The sequence below is a fragment of the Lissotriton vulgaris genome, chromosome 1_1 (genome assembly GCF_964263255.1).
Source record: "Lissotriton vulgaris chromosome 1_1, aLisVul1.2, whole genome shotgun sequence".
NCBI lineage: Eukaryota > Metazoa > Chordata > Amphibia > Caudata > Salamandridae > Lissotriton > Lissotriton vulgaris.
In genome coordinates this window covers 570,622,249-570,644,717 of record NC_141685.1, presented here as the reverse complement: position 1 = coordinate 570,644,717, position 22,469 = coordinate 570,622,249, and the positions used below count along the sequence as shown (strand labels likewise).

The window sequence follows — 22,469 nt, the reverse complement described above, 5'->3', positions numbered from 1 at the left end:
TGTCAAATCCTTCCCAAGTGCACTCATGTTTGGCCATTTACATCATTCCACAGCACACCATGCCACATATTTCCAGTACACAACTACACTCGACACAATTCCACACCACACAATTACACAGCTAACTAGTTCAAGCCACATAAATCCACAACACACCATATACATATACTTCATTACACAAGTCTAAAAAAATTGCCATTTACAATGCAAATAGTGCCAACAAACAAGACTTATTACATAAGTAAAAAATATTGCTGTTTGCAATGCAAACAGCTCCAACAAATGCGAGACCTATCGCATTTCCAATGCTAGTTATCATATGCTGCAGATTTATGACGAAAAAAAAGAATCGGACAATTTATTTGATTTTAAACTTTGGAACAAAGTCTGTCATTCTGATTTTTAACAATGGTTTTTATGTTTCCCAATACATTTGTACACAGTAAATATTGACAGATTTATATGGCTTCGTCAAGCACATTAGAAAACATGATATTTATGTTCCAAGTTACATGTAATCTTTGTCAAATAGCACGAAAAAATGTCCTTTATCAAAGTGGCCTTACTGACACTTGATTATTATTTGTTATCTAGGTAACGATCAGGCATAGGAAACACTTCTAAATTCCAGCTGTAGTGGCCTTCAAAAGTTTATTTCTAACTGGCAGAAGTGTCAACATGTGAACTGTGCATGGTATGGGAATAATGTTTGTGATACTCGTAGGTTGAGACCTTCTTATTCCAAGTTTCAGTGAAATGCCTCAACACGTGAAGAGCAGAACAACGACCTAAAAAATGATTATTAGGAGAGTCAGAGGAATATCCATAAAGGTTTTTACACTGTAATAAGATTGTTCCATTCATGTTTTAAATTAGATGGAATGCCAACCAGTCGTATTTGGCTCTGGATCCCTCAGTGTTTGTCAATACATTTAATGTTGTCCCACCCAAACTTTGTTGCGACTAGACATCTATCCTTCATCAATGGAGACTGTGAACCCCTGCACTAACAGGAATGTTAGTAAAGAGAGCGCCATATCAATAGTGTGAGGTGAAGTGAAGTGGCTCTCCATCTAGAATATTAAAGGAACAGTTGTTGTGCTAGTGATACAGAAAATATATACATAGCAATTGCAACATTCCCGTGGTTGTTTTACAGGTCACATTTTTTAACCCAGTGATTGAAAGAAGACCGAAACTTCAGAGGCAGAAGAAAATATTTTCAAAACAACAAGGTATGGATATCATGTAAATAATTATGGCATACATGATGATTGTGTCTTAGTTTCATGAGTAGTTCTGAGTGATGTTTAAACAAGGTTGTCTAATAGAAGCTACAGTACACCATTAAGTTGAATGCTTTTGCTTTTGAAAATGTATATCTTGTGTAATATGGGACATACGAAAGGTTACATTTTCGCATTTTCTTTTTAAACCCCCAGTTTCAGTATTTTTATGCTTAATCATTTCATGTGATTTAAATCGGCACTTTCAAGTACTTCTGCGTTATCAAACTACTAAAACACAAATCATTTCTCCTTTAAGAAGGGTTTATAATGTCATTAAAGATAGTTTCAAAATGCAAATAAGTGGAGTACAACTTTTTCCTTTAAATGAGTCTTCTGGCAAATTATGTCACAGTACATCTAAAAACCCCAACTGATGTCATCAAACAATGCAATATTCTAGAATTCCTATTTTTGGTATTTGTTTGCATGCTGGACTGAGTAACGAGAACAGGTTTTTTTTGTTTTTTTTTTACACATGATGGCCCAGTTTACATTTGGATTCTATTTTGCACTGCGTATTAAAGATATATGTAAAATAAAATCCCTCAGATGCTAATCTTTTGATTTATGATCTGCCTGCAAATGTCCTTTAAATTATACTACATGAGTCAGTAATCTTGTCCTTGTTCTATTTCTGTCTCTAATTTTAGAAATACAGGGAAGATATTGATATAGCCCTTCTTGCAGAGAACGGTCTTTACAATGCAAATATGTGTTTTCCTTCAGTTATTATAGAATTACTGTTAGTATGATTTCTTTACTTACATCATTTAATCACTGAAGTAAATTAGACACCCACCAGTAGACTGACATCATTTCTTCTTCACTGCAATCCGGAGTTTGCTCTCTAACGATATTATCAGTTTTCAACGGCAACTAGGTGAAATGTCTCTTCAAAGCTCCTCAGGCTTTAGGTCTTGCAGACAATGTAGCAAGAAATTGTCACATTTGAATCCCATTGACAACTGCATGTGGTTTCTTGGGTCAAGATACACTGCAGCAGCGTGTAACTATCACCTCTAGACACCCAAAGGCCATCAGGGAGCGGAAAGCAAAGTTATTTTTGTATTTTTGTCTAGGTTCCATAGGAAAACCTTCACTGGAAAGCCATGTCAACTTGCAAGGAATGTTCTTCCCTCAAAACTAACCAAAAGCATATTTATTTATTTTATTTATTTGAACTTATAATGCGCAACAGCTACCCGCAGTGGGTTTTCCGGCGCAAGGGATAGACAAAAGTAGAAAGAAGAGACACAACAACAGTACCATGAATCAGCTAGAGCGACAGAATAGATCTATTGGAAGAGTAGAGTCTTCAGTTTTTTCCGAAAACAGAATAAGTCTGTCTCTGATTTCAAGGCGATAGGTAGCGCGTTCCCGGATTTGGGGCCTAGATGGAAGAAGGACCGACCCCCCCCATCTTTACAAGTTTGAATCTTGAAACAACAAAATCGCAGTTAGTAGAAGATCTTAGTGTGCGACTGGGCTTGTAAGGTTGGACAAGACTCTGTAGATATTGTGGGGCCGAGCCCTGCTTAATTTTAAAAAGATAACACAGGGCTTTAAATTTAATGCGGCTAGGGACCCTAAGCCAGTGTAGATCGCGAAGAGCCTGTGAGGCCAAAGATCTCCTCGGGATGTTACAGATAAGTAGGGCCGACAAATTTTGTACTACCTGGAGTTTGTTGATGGTAGCAGCGTCGGCACCGAGATAGAGGACATTTCCACAGTCCAGGCGAGAAGTTACTAACGCCTGGACAACGGTTCTCCTGGTGGCATGGGGCAGCATCCATAAAATTTTCTGGAGCCATCTCAAGGTGGCAAAACAGATGGCGGCCACCTTAGTGGCCTGCTGCCTCATAGAGAGTTTGTCGTCTATGAGAAATCCGAGGTTGCGAACCACAGAGGGCGGCTAGGGAAGGGGTCCCATGTCACTGGGCCAGTGTTGCGGGCCCCAAATATCTTTATTCTTCCCCAAAATGACGATCTCGGTCTTGTCACCGTTTAACTTGAGGAGATGCCTCTGCATCCACGTGACAATCCGACCGTCAAGATCGATACACTGTTACACTCACTGCCGGAAAGGGAGAAAACAATTTGAGTGTTGTCGGCGTATGAAAATGTAGTCAGCCCAGCGTCCTCCACCATGGTAGCCAGGGGTCTGATATAGATGTTAAATAGTAAGGGGCTGAGTATAGACCCCTGGGGAACGCCATACGCCGATGGACATGTGGCAGATACGGCTTTCATTGAGAAAACCTGGAAAGTGCGCTCACTTAGAAAGGAGGCAATCCAGGCTAACTCAGGACCATCTACTCCCAGGGACCGGAGAGAATTCAGAAGGATGGAATGGGACACGGTATTGAACGCCGCACTCAAATCCAAAAGGATGAGTGCAGATGTTTCCCCGCGGTCGATACCGTGCCGCAAACTCTCCGTCACCCCAAGGAGCGAGGTCTCGGTGGAATGATGTGCCCGAAAACCGGACTCGGAAGAATGTAAAAATCCCGAGCTTTCCACAAGATGGTTTAACTAAGTGTTAACATGCCTTTCCAGCACTTTTGAGAGAACAGGCAACAAGGATATGGGTCTAAAGTTGGCGAGGTTAGACACATCGGCTCCAGCCTTTTTTAGGAGAGGGACAACCATTGCATGCTTCCATTCCTGTAACACATGAGACTCAGTTAAAGATGCATTAAGGAGTCTCATGAGAACCCGCCGGGGGTTCAAGGTCCTGTAACTTTAGGATTTTCGCAGGTACAGGATCACAAGGTGAACCAGATCTAACACTGCTCAGGCAGGAAAGGAACGAGGTATCATCAAACAGTTGCTCGGTCGCCGCAACCTGTCCCGATCGGTGTTCATATATGCGCTCAACCTTGGCAATAAAGAATTCCGCAATAGAGTTACACTGAACTTCCTCCAAAGCTGGAGGAATCGGGACAGTATCCGCTCCTGTCAACTTCTTGACAACGGAAAAAAGAGTATGTGGGCAATTCTGTGCTTGCGTCACTGTACTCAGTGTATGCAGCTCTCGCAATTTACATTGTGAGTGGTACCCCTTCAGAGCCTCTTTGTAGGCAGTTTTCCGGGAAACCGAGTAGGAATGCCTCCATTTCCTTTCGAGAGCCTTGCAATTAGTTCGTAAGATCTTCAAATCAGCAGAGAACCAAGGTGCCGGGGAACGGTGAGACCTAAAATGTTTCGGGGTTAAAGGAAGAAGAGTGGTAACAGCATTGGTGAGCCAGTGTGATACAGCGGTGTTCAATTCCATGACTGGAACATCAATGTCCTCAGGGCGGGTGTTCAAAAGGTGCTGGTTTAACTTCGTAACATCAAGTTTACCCCACCGGTGGATTAATTCGCCCTTACCGCAGCCACTCTTTACCAAGTTCTTCGTATGGAGTAAGGAGAAGAGGACTGTGAAGTGGTCGGACCACTCCAACGGGCGGGCACTCTGTGAACAATCAAAAGGAAGATTGGAGAGAATGGGATCCAATTAATGTCCAGCAGAGTGAGTGGATCCAAAATTACGCAACGAAATTTTGAGAACCTCCAAATCAGATAGGAACTGCTTGCTAGTGGTGCATAAAGGATCTTCAAGATGCAAATTAAGATCACCTAGAATGGTGAAATTTGCTGCCCTAAGAAGTAGGGGAGCTATGGTCTCGACAAATGAAGATATCCAGGTGTGGGCATTGCCAGGGGGGGGATAAACCAGGAGGCCCGACAAGGTAAGTTGGGGGTTAATTGCTAGTTTGAATAGAGCAGCTTCACATCCGGACAAAGAAAAGGCTACAAGCTTACAGGTATAAGTAGACTTAAAAATTATAGCAATGCCCCCCCCCCCTTTTCCGGAGTCTCTGTCCTGCCTCACTATAACATAATTGTTAGGAACTGCAATGGCAATGTCAGGACCAGAGCTTTCCTGAAGCCAAGTTTCAGTGAGAAATAAAGCATATAAAAAGATAAGTCTTTGTTTTACCTGAAGAAGAGGTTCTGTTAACGGAAACTTTTAGTGTCTTAACTTGGAAATCATCCTCAATGTCAGGCCGCCTTCCAGCTCTTAAGCAGTCAAGACTGGAGTTCCCAAGTCCTTTGGCTGACCCTGCTCTTGCTGCGACCTTCTTACTAGTAATGCTGACTATTTTCATTATGGCCCCACAACTTGTGGGCCACTCTATTTGATTCAGGTCCATTCTTGTGGATTTGGAGATTGGGGCTGCTCCTGTTCTATCTCCATACCTTCACGGCCTCCGGCTTATGTCAAAGTTGAAACCAACTGTTCTTGCCCATGATTGGCACAGACAAAATAGGACCCAAACTTATTTTCTAAGGATCATCCATATATGACATTGAAGAAGCCTGATGCCCTGAGTTGCAGTATTGAGCTCTATGCATAGCTAATGCAAACTGGCTTTTGAGCTGCTCTGTCCATGTCTTATAAAGATCTTGTGAAACTCACAATTAGCCTAGAAGAAAACATGAAGAATCTGTTCTCTGCCTTGGTTAGTGATGCCCTGGATGCCTCAAAATAGATCTAAAATCTAGCTTTAACTATGTGGACTTTGTTGCCTGTATAATGTTTACGGCTGTGGTTATGGTTACTGCTGTCACGCTGCAGCAGCATACTTAGAAGTCTTCCACTGGTTTTCTGCACGATGTTCAGTCTGTACTTATGCACATGTCCTTAGATTAAGAATGGCTATTCTGATGTAAAACTGATTTTTCTGGGACATGCTCCAAGAGCAGTAGGGTTATTGCATGTGTTCTGAGCCAGACCTTCCGCCAACTGTAATTCCATCAACGATATCCAAAGTACCTTGTTGGGCTTCATGTAGCTTGTTTGAACCTCATGCCAGATGGTAGAAGAGAGCCCTCCAGCATGTCAGTCTATTGGAAACAGCAACCTTGTCTTCTTTGAAGTCGTTATATAATCGGTCACCACCATTGCATTGTCTCCTAATTTGGAGTGATCCTTTTTTTGTTTTTAGGCTTACATAATTTGTTAGTAGTAGTGATTAGGTTGAGATGGCTCATGCTGATTAGAGGAAGGCAGTGGGCTTGCCTTTTCCACTTCTGTTTTAAATTACCCTTATAAAAGCGTGCCAGGATCCGCTACTTATGTGGAGAACTACTGTTCATGATGAGTACCTATATCTTTTGCAGAAATTGCCCTTCGATTTAGTCAGTTTGTCTGCAATGCCTTTAAGTTCAGCAGCCTCTTTGACCACCCTTACTTTTCCACCAGTGCTTAGTGATTAGATGTATTCTTCTTTATGTTGGTACTGTTGTTTTTTTAGATAGTGGTAATTTGGCAAGTTGTCACAACTTCAGTTGTTGAAAGAGATTCTTTCCGGCTTCCAAAAACCGCTCAGGTCAGATGAAGGGCTGAGGTGTCTGCCTAACCACTTTTACTGTATCCAAAAGAGCCAAGCATTTTCAAGGATGAAAATGCTCTTCAGGCGGTCCTAAGCTGCACTGTTATTTGTTCTTTTGTAATTTTTAAACGACCTCTCTCTGAATACAAAGATTGCCAATTCCAAATGAGAAACGGTATTTTTTTCAGAAAGTATATTGTGTGCACATACTGTACACCATGAATTTCAAGAATCTAAAAGGATTTCGTGGGAGCTGACTGTGTGTGTTACTGCTGAGTGCCGGATTCTAGCTGTGAGCCTTTTAATTTGAACCCATGCCGTGAAGAGTATGTCCCTTTGTCAGATGACTAATTACATAGGTACTTTTTAAGCTCCTTTGCTCCACCACGTACATCCTGCTTATCCTGAAGCTGCTTTTTCTGTAAGTGGTAAAGCGCACAGACTGCCAATCTAGCTGCCGGGCTCTAAAACACCTGCATTTTCACAACCCTAGTCTGACTGATGCTGCTTTTTTTCGTAAAAAGTAACCTTTAGTCTGCTGTTTCGTTCTCTGATAGATACGTATGGTAAATCACTCTGACTCCACAAATTGGTAACACCCACAGTTGCAATAGCAAAGCCTGCTGATCAGTAGCTGAAGTTTTTTTTTTTTTATAAAGGAATTTCCAGGACCATGAACACTTTATGTATTTAATGAATGTAAGAACTATGAGCACTTTATATATACAATGAATGTAAGAACCATGAGCACTTTATTTATACAATTATTGTAAGACAACTCCTCACGGTAGGCAAGCCAATGCTCAGTGGCATCACAAAAGTAAATGAAAAGTAACTTGTTTGGTGCTGAAATGTTATGGGGCTTGCTCAGTAAGAGAGCACTTATTGTCTCAGAGAGAGGAGGAAAGTACTGGGAATCTCAGATTGTGATTGGAGTTAGTAGCTTGCCTCTTTCTACCCAAGAAATATTAGAGTTCTTGCCCAATAGTATGGAGTTAACATAGCCAGGATTTTTAATTTTATGTAGATAGCTTTTTTCCTACTATACCATGTTATAACTCACTTTTATTTCTGCACTGTCTCTCTGGTGCCTAATTAGACTCGTATTAGCAGCTAATGGCAGACCAACCAGCTTATACAGCCTGATAATGGTGAACGTGTAGCCTACCTGCAGAGATCCAGTTTAGTTTCCTGATAGTGCCTTTGCTGCCTAAGAGACTCCCTGGTAGTTGAATGATTGAGTGACTGAAGCTTTTTCATTTCACAAGGAGTTTTCGCAACCTTGAAATCTTAAAGGAACTATGGAACTCCCTCCCTGTGCAGATCCGCCGTCTCGACTGCCTTTTGTCCTTTCGTAAAGCTATTAAAACTCTCTTATTTCCCAGGGCCTAGCCTTCTCCCCATGGGTCTTGCTCCTGCTCTCTTTTGGCATGCTGAAGCGCCGGGACGCTTCTTCGCTGAAGCATCTGTTGCACTATATAAAATTTCCAAATAAATAAACAGTTAGTTATAGATTCTGAAAAACTGAACTTTTTCATCAGCAGTACCCCTGTGCGTTGGAAGGTGGCGTCGGTCAATGCCGCGTTCGTCGTGGTCGCTGAGATGACATGGCGGTAGCTACATAGATGTCGCCCTCGTGCGCTGATGTCAGTTCTGTACAGGACTTTCCACGCCAGAAGCGCAGAGCCATGCAAGACACTAACCACTGGTGCACAAAACTAGGGACCCTGAAAGGATGTCCTTAATCCTAGAAGTCAGTTCACAGAACGGGGAGGATGGATGGGGCGGCAAGGAATCTATAACTAACCTATGTTTCTTACAGATATATCGTTACCGAAGGTAAGTAACTTGTTCATCTGAAAGAAACGGTTAGTTATAGATTCCTTGCCTTAGAATAGATACCCCAGCAATACCAACGTCGGAGGTGGGTCCGCAAACTAAGCTCACACCAGAAAGTCCTGAAGAAGGCAACGGCCAAAGAAGCGGTCTCTCTAGACTTGGCTGTCCAGGCAGTAGTGTTTGTTGAACGTGTGCAACGATGCCTACGTATCTGCCGGACATGTCATTAAGTGGGACTCCCCGTCCCAAAGCAATGGCATCGTTCCTGGTGGAATGGGCACTGTCCCTCTGGAGGGGAGGCTCCTTCAGTGCCAAAGAATAGCAAGCTTTGATGCACAGAACGACCCACCTGGAGATGGTCAGTTTGTGCACGGCGCAACTTTTCTTACCGTCCACGTAACCAACAAACAGCTGGTCAGCCCCCCGGAATTGTTTGTGCGATCCAAGTAGAAGTAAAGCGCACATTTTGGATCCAGAAAGTGGAGCCCCTCTTCCTCCTTTGAAGGATGTGGAGGAGGAAAGAAGGTGGGCAAAGTGATGGTTTGGCCAATGTGGAAAGAAGTAACCACCTTGGGAAGAAAGGAAGGCCTAGTTCTTAGCACGACCTTGTCCGGATGGACAGCCAGAAAGGGAGGCTTGGAAGAAAGAGCTTGTAGCTCACTCACCCTGCGTGCAGAGGTGATGGCCACCAGAAAGGCAGTTTTCAAAGTGAGAAGTCTGAGAGGACAGTTATGTAGTGGCTTCAAAGGGAGCACACATAAGATAGATAGGAACTGAGTTCAAGTCCCACTGGGGCATTACGAAGGGAACAGGAGGAAAAAGATGAGTAAGGAATCTATTTACAACAGGGGACTTGAAAATAGAAGGTTGATCAGGAAGCTTAATAAAGGATAAAATGGCAGAGAGGTAGCCCTTTACAGTGCCCAGAGCAGAGCCCTGCTGAGCCAAAGAAAGGAGAAACAAGAGCACCTCAGAAAGAGTGGCGGAAACGGTATCCACAGCCTTTGCTGTACACCATGCCACAAATTTGTTCCATCGGCAGGCGCACACCATCCTAGTGAAGGGACGCCTGGCTGCCAAGGTAACATCGCAGACATCGGGAGGCAGGTCAAATGTCGTCAACTGCTGCCGCTAAATTTCCACTCCAGGAGGTGGAGGCTGGACAGGTTCAGGTCAAAAGCCGTCCCCTGCTGCTGCGACAGAAGATCCTCCCGAAGAGGCAGTCAGATCGGAGGATCGTGGCCATGTTGAGCAGCTCGGGATACCAGACTCTTCGTGCCCAATCCGGAGCCCCGAGAATGACTTCGGCCCGGTCACGCTTGATCTTCTTAAGCACTCTGGGCAGAAGTGATATTGGGGGAATGGCGTATAGAAGACCGCAACTCCACTTAGCGAGTGCCGCCTTGGAAATTCCAACGCGCAGAACTGCTGACATTGCGCGTTCTCTTCGGTGGCGAATAGATCTAACCAAGGCTCTTCCCACTGTTGAAAGAGACCTTGCACCACCTCAGAGTGAAGACCCCATTCGTGATCCATCACGCACCTGCGGCTGAGTTCGCCCGCCCTGGCGTGCAGGGAACCACCAGGGATTTGCCCTGATGTTCCAGCCATGTCCAGAGCCCTAGGGCCTCCTGACATAGTGAAAATTGCAAAAAACACAGGTGATGGACAGAATGCAGAACAATGTCTTACATTCACCCTAGTACAAAGATCTGGGCCTAAATCCATCGTTTTGTTGCACTCCACACCACCCTAGGTCAGACAATGGCTATATGCAAATCAGCCTTTTGGCCGCCATAAGTGGCGCAGGGTATGCTCAGACGTGAATCCCTTGCTCACTTTGCCACTGGATTCAAGCAAGCCGGGCTGAAGACGGCTGGAATGCCAGAAACTGGTCCTCGGAAGCTTGTTTCCGGTCCAGGGAAGACCTGGCTTGGCAGTTCGGGCTGGACTGTTCCCATGAGGACTGTTCCCATGAGGCACAGGGTCAGACTGATTTGCATATAGCCATGTCTGAACTGGGGTTAAGAACGGTGATGGATTAAACCCAGATCTTTTGACTGGGTGTGAGTGTTTGATTGATTCAGATGCCCCGTCCATCACCACCCCCTTTTGTACCGCTCCTGACATAGTGGTCACGACCACACCCTGCCTTGTTTGTTGCAGTACCACATGGCAGTGGTGTTGTCCGTGAACACCTGCTCTACTATTCCCCGGACAGAGGGAAGGTAATACTTGGAGTGCTACATGAATCGTCCGAAGCTCCAGAAGAGGCTCCGCCGGAGACCAGAGGCCTCTGATATTCACCCCATCCCAGAAGTGATTCATCGGACACCACTGTGAACCCTAGTTGAGGAAGGAAGAGGGATCTGCCTTCAACCCACTCCTGGTGCATTAGCCACCACTGCAATTGGTGTGCAGTGCCCTCTGAGATCTGGATGAAATCAAACAGATTCCCCTGATGTGCCCACTGGAACTTCAGGTCCCACTGCAAAGCCTGCATATGCAATCTGGCATGGTCCAGCAGCAGGAGGCCATCAGACCAAGCAGCCTGAGGAACATCCTGACCGTAACCCTTGATAGAGGCTGAAAGATCGGAATCATAGCCCGAATATCCCTGACTCGCTCTTTGGGAGGATAAACCCGAAACTGCAGCATGTCCAGAACTGCTCCGATGAAGAGGAGCTTCTGAGAGGGGGTCAGGTGTGACTTTGGCACGTTGATGGAGAACCCCAGCGAATGTAGGAGGCCGGCCATAGCCTGGAGGTGGGAGATGACAGCCTGGGGCGAGCCCGGCTTCAACAACAAGTTGTGGAGATAGGGGAAGATTGGAACCCCTTATCTGCGCAGATTATTATTATTATTATTATTATTATTATTAAAATTTTATAGAGCGCGTAGTCACCCAAAGGTATCCCAGCGCTAGAGATCCCTACTTCTGGGGGTTCGGCAACAGAGAAGGGGAAAGGGCCAGTTTCAGAATGGGAAGGTCACAATTAAGGAAAGAGATGAGCTTTGAGCCGTTTCCTGAATCGTAAATAATTGGATTATTTTCTCAAGTCTCGGGGAAGAGCATTCCAGAGGCGTGCGGTGTGGACCGAGAAGCGTCTTCCACCCGAGCGGGCTTTCTTGAATCTAGGCAGGATGATGAGGGACTCGTTGTCTGATCGGAGGGATCTAAGGGCTTTGTACGGTTTTATAAATTTCCTTAGAATAGGAGGGCCTTGGTTCTGCAGTAGCTTGTGGGCTAGGCAAAGGGCCTTGAAAATCACACGTTCCTTCACTGGGAGCCAGTGGAGGAGCTTAAGAGCAGGTTTGGCTGAAGCTCTGGCCGGGGTGTTGGTGAGGATCCGGGCCGCCGCATTCTGGATTTTCTGAAGTTTATTTAGGGTTGCTTCAGGCGCAAGCAGGTAGATTGCATTACTGTAGTCTATCCTGGAAAGTATGAGGCCTTGAATAAGGAGTCTTTGTTATATTGGTGGACGTAGGGGCAGGATCTTTCTCATGGATTTCAGTAGTCCGAAGCAGGTGCCGGCTACTTTTTTTGCCTGCGTGGTGAATGAGAGATCAGTATCTATCCATACTCCCAGGCTTTTGGCAGATGGGCTGCGACCACCGCCATTACTTCCGTTCACACCCGAGGGCCGCACTGGTAAGGCCAAAGGGGAGCACAGTAAACTGAAAGTGTTCGTGGCCTACCGTAAACTGCAGGTAACAACAGTGGGCTGGCAAGCTGTGATATGAAAGTAAGCGTCCTGCAAGTCCAATGCTACCATCCAGTCTCCAGGGTCGAGCGCAGAGGAGACATGAGTGAGCGTCAACGTTTAGAACTTCTCCTTCCGGAGGAAGCGGTTGACGTTCCAGAGATCCAAGATATGACGCAGGCCTTAGTCCTTCTCGGGCACCAGAAAGTAGTGGGAATAGCAACCACATCCTACTTCTGGGACAGGAACGTGCTCGGTGGCTCCCTTGGCCGAGAGTGCTGAAACTTCCTGTTGGAAGAGGGCCTGATGATCCTCTGACATGCAATGGTACTGAGATGGCAAGGATGAAGGGGTTGTTTCGAAGGGGAGGGAGTAGCCCCTTCGGACTATCTGCAAAACCTACCTGTCCGACGTGATGGTGCGCCAGTGGGGGAGGTTGATGGCGAATCCTGCTGTCCACTGGCATTTGGTGGCCATGAAAGGTCGGACTAGGAGAGTTTGGAGGCTGCTGCAGAGGGGGCTGTGGTGGACTGGCCCGCCCTCTGCCCCACAAAGCCACGGCGCTGGTTCCCACATCCCCGGCAGCGCAGGGGCTGAACAGCTTGCTCCGGCCTGTGGCTCTGAGTGGGACGTGACGGGGCATCCCTTCCGCAGCCATGAAAGTGGCGAAAGGCAGACTGCCCAGGGCAGGAGGTAGAGAGGCCTGAGGACCTGGCCGTAGCCTTAGAGGTCCTAAAGCGATCCACACGTTGTCTGCCTTGTCGCCGAAAAGGTTAAGTCCATCAAAGGGCATGTCCATGAGAGTGGATTGGACATCCCCCAAAAACCAGTCAACCTCAACCAGGCGTAGCGTCGATGGACTACTGACGTGAAAAACGTTTTGCCCAGTGAGTCGGCGGTATCCAGCCCACAGCAGATGGTAAACTTTGCTGCATCTCTCCCTTCTGCAACTGCCCGAGAGAGTACAGCCTCCTCCGGGCACTGAAGCAGCACTTGCGCAACCGTGTCCCACACAGAGTGGGTGTAATGGCCCAATAAACATGCAGTGTTTACCGACCGTAGTCCCAAGCTGGAGGAAGAAAACATCTTCCCAAGATGATCCAGCTTTTTAGATTCCATGTCCGGGGGAGCGGCAGGGATTGCGCCCTTGGAAGTTGAGGCTTGGACTACCAAGCTCTCAGGGGTGGGGTGTTGGAAAAGTGGGGTCGCCCGAGGCTGGGCGGTTGCGTCGGGCAATCATCCTGTCCACAGAAACCCCTGTGTTGGGCCTGCACCAGGTGCCCAAAAGGATGTCCTTAAGGGCTTTATTAAACAGCAGCAGATGCTCTGAAGAGCTCGCTGCTGGTTGAAGCACCTCTGTCAGGACAATAGTCCTGACTGCCACCGTAGGTAGCTCAAGGTGGAGAGCCTCGGCTCCCTCCTCCGTAGCCACGGTAGAAGGCGACAACATTCAAAGTTCGGGTGAGGTATCCAAACCATTGGCTTCCCCCAGTTCCTCTCTCCAGTCCTATTCACTCACCAACTTTTCGATTAAAGGGTCCCCAGACCCCTCCCAGTCCTCCTCACCCTCCTCTGGCTGCCAATCTGGTCTCAAGGAGCCAGGTTTGAACAGGGGCCCAAAAGTACCCATAGGCGTCGACCTGGGGGGTGGAGGCTCGGAGGGCGGGGGGAGAGGAGGTAGTGCGGGCCTTTCTCTGATTATAGGTCTCGCCTAGGCAGTGCATGCAATGCCTCTCAAGACATGCTGCATCTACTCTGTGGGCTTCAAGCACGCCCAACGTTTGTTATTCGTTCTTTGGTGTGGCGTTCTGTAATCCTTACTTTGCAGTGGTGCATTGCTTTAAATTGACTCTGCTTTTGGTGTTTCATTCCCGCCCATGGTGCATGGCCCTATTACATGTATTTGTTCCCTTCTGTCTATATCTGTTTGTTTCGGCGCTCTATCTTTTATTTTCTCTTGCTTCATGTTTTCATAATGTTGTGTTTTGGTGCCTTTAAATCATGTAATCTTGTCACATTTGCTCTGAGGTCAAGTCAGTCTTCCTTCATACTTGCCAGAAAGGGCGAGTAGGACCTAAAAATAATTCACCCTAATTAAATCTGGCTCGCAAATATGAGCGGATTTTTTTAGCCCTGTAGTATTTACTTTTTGGAAAACAACATGTCTCAGTCACGGCATGTCTGTGTTTTAAAAATATTTTTTATCGGTTATCACGGAAGAGCACGCAGAAACTTGAATCTGGGTCCCCAGCTTTTAGCTATAGATTTAAGTAGGTAGCTATAAATGTAATGCAACATGTATTGCTTAAGTATGTTGTGCGCTTGTGCATTTCAAATTAAGTTGCTCCGCTGACATTTGCTTAACATTTTTAAACCATGTACAGTAGTTTGTGGGTACTTGACTTTGTCTCGGAGTACTTCACCCAAGTGCTCGCGTTGCCGCCGCTTGCCATATCAGACATCCCCCCCAAATGCGCTCCCCGCTGTTTTAACCTCAGCAGTTTGCAATATTTGGTTTCTTTCATCAGAAAAACAAAGGATTCAAGAGAAGAGCAGCTAGATTAGCCCGCCACTCACATTAACACCTCCATGGCCTCCGCTCTCCTCCCCCTCCTTGTTTTTATTGCAGACGTTCCTCGTTCTCATTGCTTTCCTCTCCCGTTTTTATTCTGAACTTTATAATTGTGTTTACTGTGAAGCAATGATCTTGCTGTTGTGTTTAAGCAGTTTTATGTCAGTTTATTAAGTTGTTTTGGCTGCTGAAGTGTTGCACTTTGCCCTCTTCAGAGGGTTTGAGGCAATGTAAGCAGACGGAGTTTCAGAAAAAAAAGAAAGGTCATAGATAATAAAATGGAATCAGTGCAGTAAATTGCATGAGAAAGGTGTATCATAGCTGAGTTCAAGTGTGGTGCTGTACACTTGGGTGTGCTGGTGCTTTACAAAGATTGATGGGCAAAGAAAGAATATTCAATCCAACCAGTCTGTAGCCATTACCTTTACATTTGTAGCTCCTAGACTCTTTACTTCGTTTCTGAGAGCACACCTGGACCCCATCCCTTCAATCTACTTTCTTTTATATACTTTTTTGTATCTCAGTATCACTCGGCACCACCTCGCATCAGTACAGTACCATCTCAACGCAGCATCACCTCCCCCTCAGCGAATCATCACCTCAACATCAACACACTACCATCTGCGCATCAGCGCAGCCCCACCTCGGTAGCAACTGAGCACCAATGAAGCACCACTTGAGCATCAGCGCAGCACCACTTGAGCATCAGCGCAGCATCGCCATAGCACAGCACTAAGTCAGCATGACTCGGCGCCTTGTGACCACCAGCGCAGCATCACCACCTCATTATGACTCAGCATGAATCGGCACCACCCAGCAGCAGCATAATACCACTTTAGCACCATATCCGCATTACCGCAGCACTACCTCCGCACTAGTGCATCAGTACTGCACCACCTCAGCACCAGACTGCGTCGCTCAGCAGCAACCACTGCATCACCACCTGAGCACCAACAAAACACTGGCACAGCACCACCTCAGCATCTCTCAGCCCCTGTGCAGCACCACCTTAGCACCAGCGCAGCACCACCTCAGCACCAGTGTAGCTCTACCTCGGCATCAGTGTAGCACAGCCCCTTCCGTCTCAGCACAGCACCACGCCATCATCACTCCGAGCCACCACAGCATCACTCAGCACCAGCATAGCTTCTCCTCAGCATCACCTTTGCATCAGTGCACCACCAGCACATCCCCACCTCAGCAGGAGCGCAGCCCCACCTTGGCACGAGCGCAGCACCACCGTAGCATCATCTCCGTAGCAAATAGGCACTAACGCAGCACCACTTCAGCATTAGCACAGCACCACCTCAGCACCCACACAGCACCAACTAAGAATTACCTGAACACCAGCACAGCATCACCTGAGCATCATACAACTCCACCTTAGCACCAGCTAAGGCACCACCTCACTACCAGCGCAGCACTCCCTCAGCATTAGTGCAGCACTGCCACCTCAGCACAGCATCACCCAGTGCCATTACATGTCACTCAGCACCACCTTAGCACCAGTGTAGCATCTTCTCAGCATCACTCAACACAATCTCAGCATCAGCACAGTACCACCTCAGCATCAGTGCACCACCGCAGCATCAGTGCACCACCGCAGCATCAGCGCAGCACCGCAGCATCAGCGCAGCACCACGTCAGTATCAAATCAGCACCAACGCAACACCACTTTAGCATTAGCTCAGCACCAATGCAGCACCACTTCACCATTTGCCCCGCACCACCTCAGCACCAGGGCAGCACCACTTAAGTATCACTCAGCACCAGCTCCACACAAGCACATCACCACCTCAGCACCACTAAGCACCAGTGCAACACCAGTAAAGCATTAATGTAGCATCACTTAAGCATCAGTGCAGCACCACCTCCACACAGCACCAACTCGGCATCAGGGCAGCACCACCACCTCAGCATCAGCGCAGCACCACCACCACCACCTCAGCATCAGCGCAGCACCACCACCACCACCTCAGCATCAGGGCAGCACCACCACCTCAGCATCCGCACAGCACCACCTCTGAATCATTGCACCACCACAGCGCAGCCCTACCTCCGCCCCACCTCAGCCCTACCTCCGCCCCACCTCAGCACAAACGCAGCCCCACCTCAGCACAAACGCAGCCCCACCTCAGCACAAACGCAGCCCCACCTCAGCACAAACGCAGCCCCACCTCAGCACAAACGCAGCCCCACCTCAGCACAAACGCAGCCCCACCTCAGCACAAACGCAGCCCCACCTCAGCACAAACGCAGCCCCACCTCAGCACAAACGCAGCCCCACCTCAGCACAAACGCAGCCCCACCTCAGCACAAACGCAGCCCCACCTCAGCACAAACGCAGCCCCACCTCTGCACCAATGCAGCCCCACATCCACACCATCGCGAATCCACCTTGGCACCACCACGGCACCACTTCAGCACCACCACGGCACCACTTCAGCACCACCTCAGTATCAGTGCATTACCTCAGCATAGCATCACCTGAGCACCAGCTCAGCACCCCCTGAGCACAAACGCAGCACCAACACCTCACCATCAGTCCACACCACCTCAGTATCACCTGAGTATAAACTCTGCACCAGCACACCACCACTTCAGCACTATCTCAACATCACTTACCACCACCTCAGTATCAATCAGCATCACCTTCGCACCAGACCCCAGCACCACCTCAGTCTGCCCTCAGAATCAGGGAACTGTTGATATTCCATTAGTGTCCCTCCACTGCTCGTGTTGCAATTCTGGTGCGATTTCCCAGCCTCCACCCTCCCATCGTTTGTCTCACACCCCCCCCCCCACCCCCCCCCACACACACACACACACACACACACACACACACACACACACACAAAAGCTAGAACAAGTTAGCATTCGAACAGGCAGGAAGAAGTTGCTAGTATTGCAAGGACAAATAACCTAAGACATTTGTTATGTTATTTTTTTTTTTAATAGGGTCGGTAAGTTTTGCATAATATCTTCTTGGTTATATATAAGGTAGCAAAAATGCTTATAACGCATTTTTGATATCTTTACCACATGCTGCACAGAAGCCACACTGCTCTATATCATAGCTTAAAGACAATGGCAAAGCCAATAGCTGAGGCTAAACACTTGTAAGGTCTGAAAGGTGAGTTTTATTGGCTATGCCAATGCTTGTTTGCAATTTGGCCCTGGGATGAGGTCCCCGGGGCCTTTTAGAGCTTGGGGATGTGGACTACTTTACTCCACTCTGACATACCACTCCACACTACGCCACTCCATTCCACTTCCCTCTATGACATGCCACTCCACTCTACGACGCTCCACGCCAATCCACTGTATTACAAGCCACTTTACGACATGCCACTCCACTGTGCGCCACTCCACTCTAAGACACTCTACGGTATGCCACTCTGACACTCCACTCAGACATGCCACTCCACTCTGCGGTACCTATTGTGGTATCTGTAGGAGAGTAGGGTCTGCAATCCTATGATCACCCAGATTTTTTGCTTTTGTTTCACTGGTTTACGACTTTCTCTGGCTGTGGGCCTGCCAATCAGACCCACAGCCTAGCTGTTCTCTCGCTAAATTGATATGTGTACCTTAGGTGCATTACCCAATTGGAACTGGGCCACCTTGTCAGACCCTGTAACTCAGGGCATCGGTGTACCCAGGGCCTACCAGAGGCTGAAGCATGTATTATGCCACCCCTGGATGGCCATCTAAATCTGACACAACTGGCTGCGCGACAGCTGGGGCAACGTGGCGTACTCGCCCTTTGCTTTAGATATAGTATACCTATATCTAACCCTCAAATGGACACCCGAATTCCTATCAGCCACTCCTATGGCAGGCCTTGACAATCCTGAAGGCAGAGTGCGTGGAATCGTGTGAATTGGGCTCTGGCACGAGCCGAGCCCGGTTGCAGCTTGCGGAACCAAAACCCAATGGCTGTTCCATGATAACGCGTACCATATTGATAACTTCGGTATCGCGTTATCAAGACATGTCGAGTAAGGTGTCATACGAATCGGGATACTGACCCCTCACCAATGCTGGCGACGGGGTTAGCATTCCACCCTTCTAGAGGGACACGACATGTACGTAACTGTGAACCCCGGTTAAAGTTAACTGAAGCCTCAGCTCCACAAAATGGATGCTGCCACCACAGACACGAGTCTGACCTCCTGCTGCTGGGAGTCCTTCCAGCGAGGAGAGCTTGGACAAAGGGTTTCCTGTCCGGGGCGGTGCTCGCACCATCCCAGACAGGGTTTTGTGTATCCTGGGTAGGCAGGGCTTTACAGGAAGGTGACTGCGGAGTGGGACCCCGGTGCTCACCACGCATCTGCCGGCTAGAACCAGTTCCAGGGGCACCCCAGCCCCTGACCTGGGGAAAGTCCGGCATGGGAGAGTGGTGTAACCACCCCCCTTCCTGGTCCCACCCCTAGGGCAGGACCTAGTCACGTACCCACCCCTTTCTTTAGGATAAAGGCAGGAGCGGGGACCCTTCCAAATTAGATCATCTTTGAATCCTGAAACTACTTTCTACGAAAGGAAATCAAGACTTCTCAAGATTTCTCCCTTGTGACTAAGGAGTAGTCACCCTGCATCCGCAGGCACCATCTAAGAACTCTGCGGTTTGCTGCACGTCCTTCCTCAGGAATCCGACTGCCCAGCTCGACGAGAACCGGCTTCCCTGGCACCTCTGACCTCTACCCACATCGTCAGCTCAGCTGAGAACCGTGGGTGCGACGAGACCTCGAGGGACCGGCCATCATCAGAACCTGCACGATTTCTAAACCAGCACGACCACCGAGGGATCCTCTGGTGAGTGCTCTGGGGTCCGAGAAGCCCCGACCCTGAGCAGCTCCAGCACCGAAGTACAGCCTCCCAGCATCTCCACGATCTGCGTGGGGCCCTTCTGCTTTTTGCTGCTCATCCCGTTGTCTGGCTACTAGCCACTGGCTTGTGGCCTTCTCGACGACGCCCAACAACAACGCTGCTAGTCTGGTTGCTCCAGACTGGCCTTTGCTCCCTTCTGAGAGAGGAGCACCCCGGACCCTCCTGGTCCACTCAAGACGCCATTTTAGGTCCACCACGTGGCCCTGAATTTGCCAAGGCTTGTTGCCCCAATCCTGGGCCCAGCGACGCCGACAGCATCAACCTCCGTGGGACAGCTCGCACATCCATCCTGGTCGCCGACAACGCCTCCTGGTCCGTGAGACTGCAGAGCCTAGCGTCGCCCACTCACCTGGTCGAGGTGACGATCATCCGGTGCCCTCCTGGTACCCTCTGACTACTGGCTAGTAGTTACGAACTTGGTCCCCTCTGCGTTCAGGTGTCATCCATCTCTGATCCAGGCTTGGATCTCTACGAACTATCTCCACTGGTCGCCGGCCAGCAACTCTTTCCTTCCGGCTCCTGGTTCGTCAGCGAGGACTCCCGACGTCTATACAAGACTTATGCAGCCGCAGCCCCTGGGCTAGGTAACTTCGGCATTTTGGTGCCCGCATAGCCTCCTTATCTAAGGGTCCAGAGTCACTGTCGCTTCCGACTTACCTTATCGGGTTCGCCCGAGAACACTAAACTTTCCGTGCCCTCGGGCATTTGTGTAGATTGTGCACTTGAAGTATTTTCCTAAGAGTTTTGTTGTGTGCTTAGTACCCTGGCCTCATAAAGAGTACAGGGCTGTTGGGACTTTAAATAAATACACTGTTTATTTTCATAACACTTGTGTGGTGTCCTTTCACTTGGTGTTCAAGGGGTATGTGATGGTATAACAGCTGGCTTAACACGCCCTCTAGAGTTTAGCCCGAAGACTGCTCGTATCCACGCTACTAGGATGTTATGTTATGTTAGGTTATCAGATTCTTCTATAGCGCAACAGCTACTCCAGAAGGAGTGTCCCGGCGCTTTGGCGAAGAAGTCCTTCGGGGGTGGCAACATAACTGAAAACCGTAAGGAAAGGCGGGGGGCCTATCTGGTGAAGAGTCAAGTTTTTAACTCCTTTCTGAAAGACATAAGGCTGGAGGTCTGTCTAAGAGAAAGGGGAAGCTCGTTCCAGGCACGAGGAGCCAAGTGGTGAAAAGAGCGGCTGCCTTGTCTGGCGCGTTTAATGGCCGGAACAACCATTTTAGACAGAGGCGGACCGTAGGGTTCTGTTAGGCTTGTAAAAAACTAGACGTTTCCTGATGTAACTAGGGCCAATGTCATGAAGGGCTTTGAAAGTCAGCGACAGACTTTTAAAAAGGACCCTCTTGGCTATAGGAAGCCAGTGCAGTTCTTTTAACAAGTCTGAGGCACTAGCGCGTCTGGGGAGCCCGTGGATAGCCCGGGCCGCTGAATTTTGGACTACTTGAAGTCTCCTCACAAGGTATTTGGGGAGACCTAGATAAAGGGCATTTGCGTAGTCTAATCTAGACCCAACAAGTGCTTGAACAATGACCCTTCGATGATTGATTGAGATCAGGGGGAGAAATTTCCTGAGCATCCGAAGGATCCCGAAACATTTCCCCGAGAGGCAAGATATTTGAGGCCCAAAAGTTAAATCATTGTCAACAATGATTCCTAGATTTTTCGCTTTGGCACTTGCATTTGCAGGTGTAAACAAGTCTTGCGGCCACCAGCTTTTCCAATTTGGCTCAGTGGTGCAGCCATAAAAAAGCAGCTCCGACTTGTCGGAGTTGCATTTTAAGCCGTGCCCTCTGAACCAACCAAAGACAGCCTCTAAGCAGCTTCTGATGCGAGTCCCATCAAACACCTCATTCTTGTCATAAGTGAACAAGAGCTGGGTGTCGTCGGCGTAGGGCACGATCTGAGCGCCGAAGGACTCCGCCACCTCTGCAAGGGGGGCCAAAAAGATGTTAAAGAGCAGGGGGCTAAGAATAGACCCCTGCGGGACCCCTACTTCCAGAGGTGCCATAACGGCGGAGTGTGGGGGCGCCCAGATCGTTTGCCGACGGCCGGCTAAGAAGGATTTAAGCCAGTTCCACACCGTCCCCCGAAGACCACATTCCCAGAGTCGTTTTAGGAGGGTATCATGGGGAACGGAGTCGAACGCCGCCGACAAGTCCAACATAACCAACATGGCCTTTCCTCCAGCATCTAACACCTCTCTGATAGCGACAGTGACTTCAAGTAACGCGGTCTCTGTGCTATAGTTAGCACGAAAGCCAGATTGAGTGTTGTGCAACAGATGGTTCTCCTCGATGAAATTAGAGATTGATCTGTGCACGTGCCTTTCTGCCACTTTCGCCAGAGCGGGGCGGAGAGAGATTGGCCTATAGTTGGCATGAACGATGGGATCAAGGGCTGGTTTTTTTAGAAGTGGAAGAATGAGAGCACTCTTCCAAGCCCGAGGGACTACACCAGAAGCTAGTGAGGAGTTAAGGATGGAATTTATGAGGCCATTTAGGGCTGGGGCTATTTTGTTGAGACATGAAACTGGGCAGGGATCAAGAGGTGAGCCCGACTTCAGTCCTGTCAGATGGTCCAATGAGGAAGCAAGACTCAACGGGGGGAATTCCCAGAGAGTGGGAGCTGAGACAAGTTGTAAGGAAGAGAAGGCACCTGGTGAATCAGCCTTAGTTTGTTTAGAATAAACAGCAAGGGAGGCTTGGATGGATGTTATCTTATCTACAAAATAATGTGCCAATTCAATCAGCCAAGGTTCTGAGTGAGACTGAGCGGGGGTGCC

The 22,469-nt window shown here is 48.2% G+C and overlaps 1 protein-coding gene across 2 annotated transcripts in view; it reads left to right on the top strand.

The window, feature by feature from the left end:
* The window catches only part of PKN2 (protein kinase N2), a 674,671-nt gene that overhangs the window by 289,618 nt on the left and 362,584 nt on the right, over positions 1-22,469 (top strand). For both annotated transcript variants that reach the window (XM_086953970.1, XM_086953971.1), the window contains exon 10: positions 1,160-1,235. In XM_086953970.1, coding sequence (XP_086810096.1) covers positions 1,160-1,235 — 76 coding nt within the window. The remainder of the gene's footprint in view (positions 1-1,159; positions 1,236-22,469) is intronic.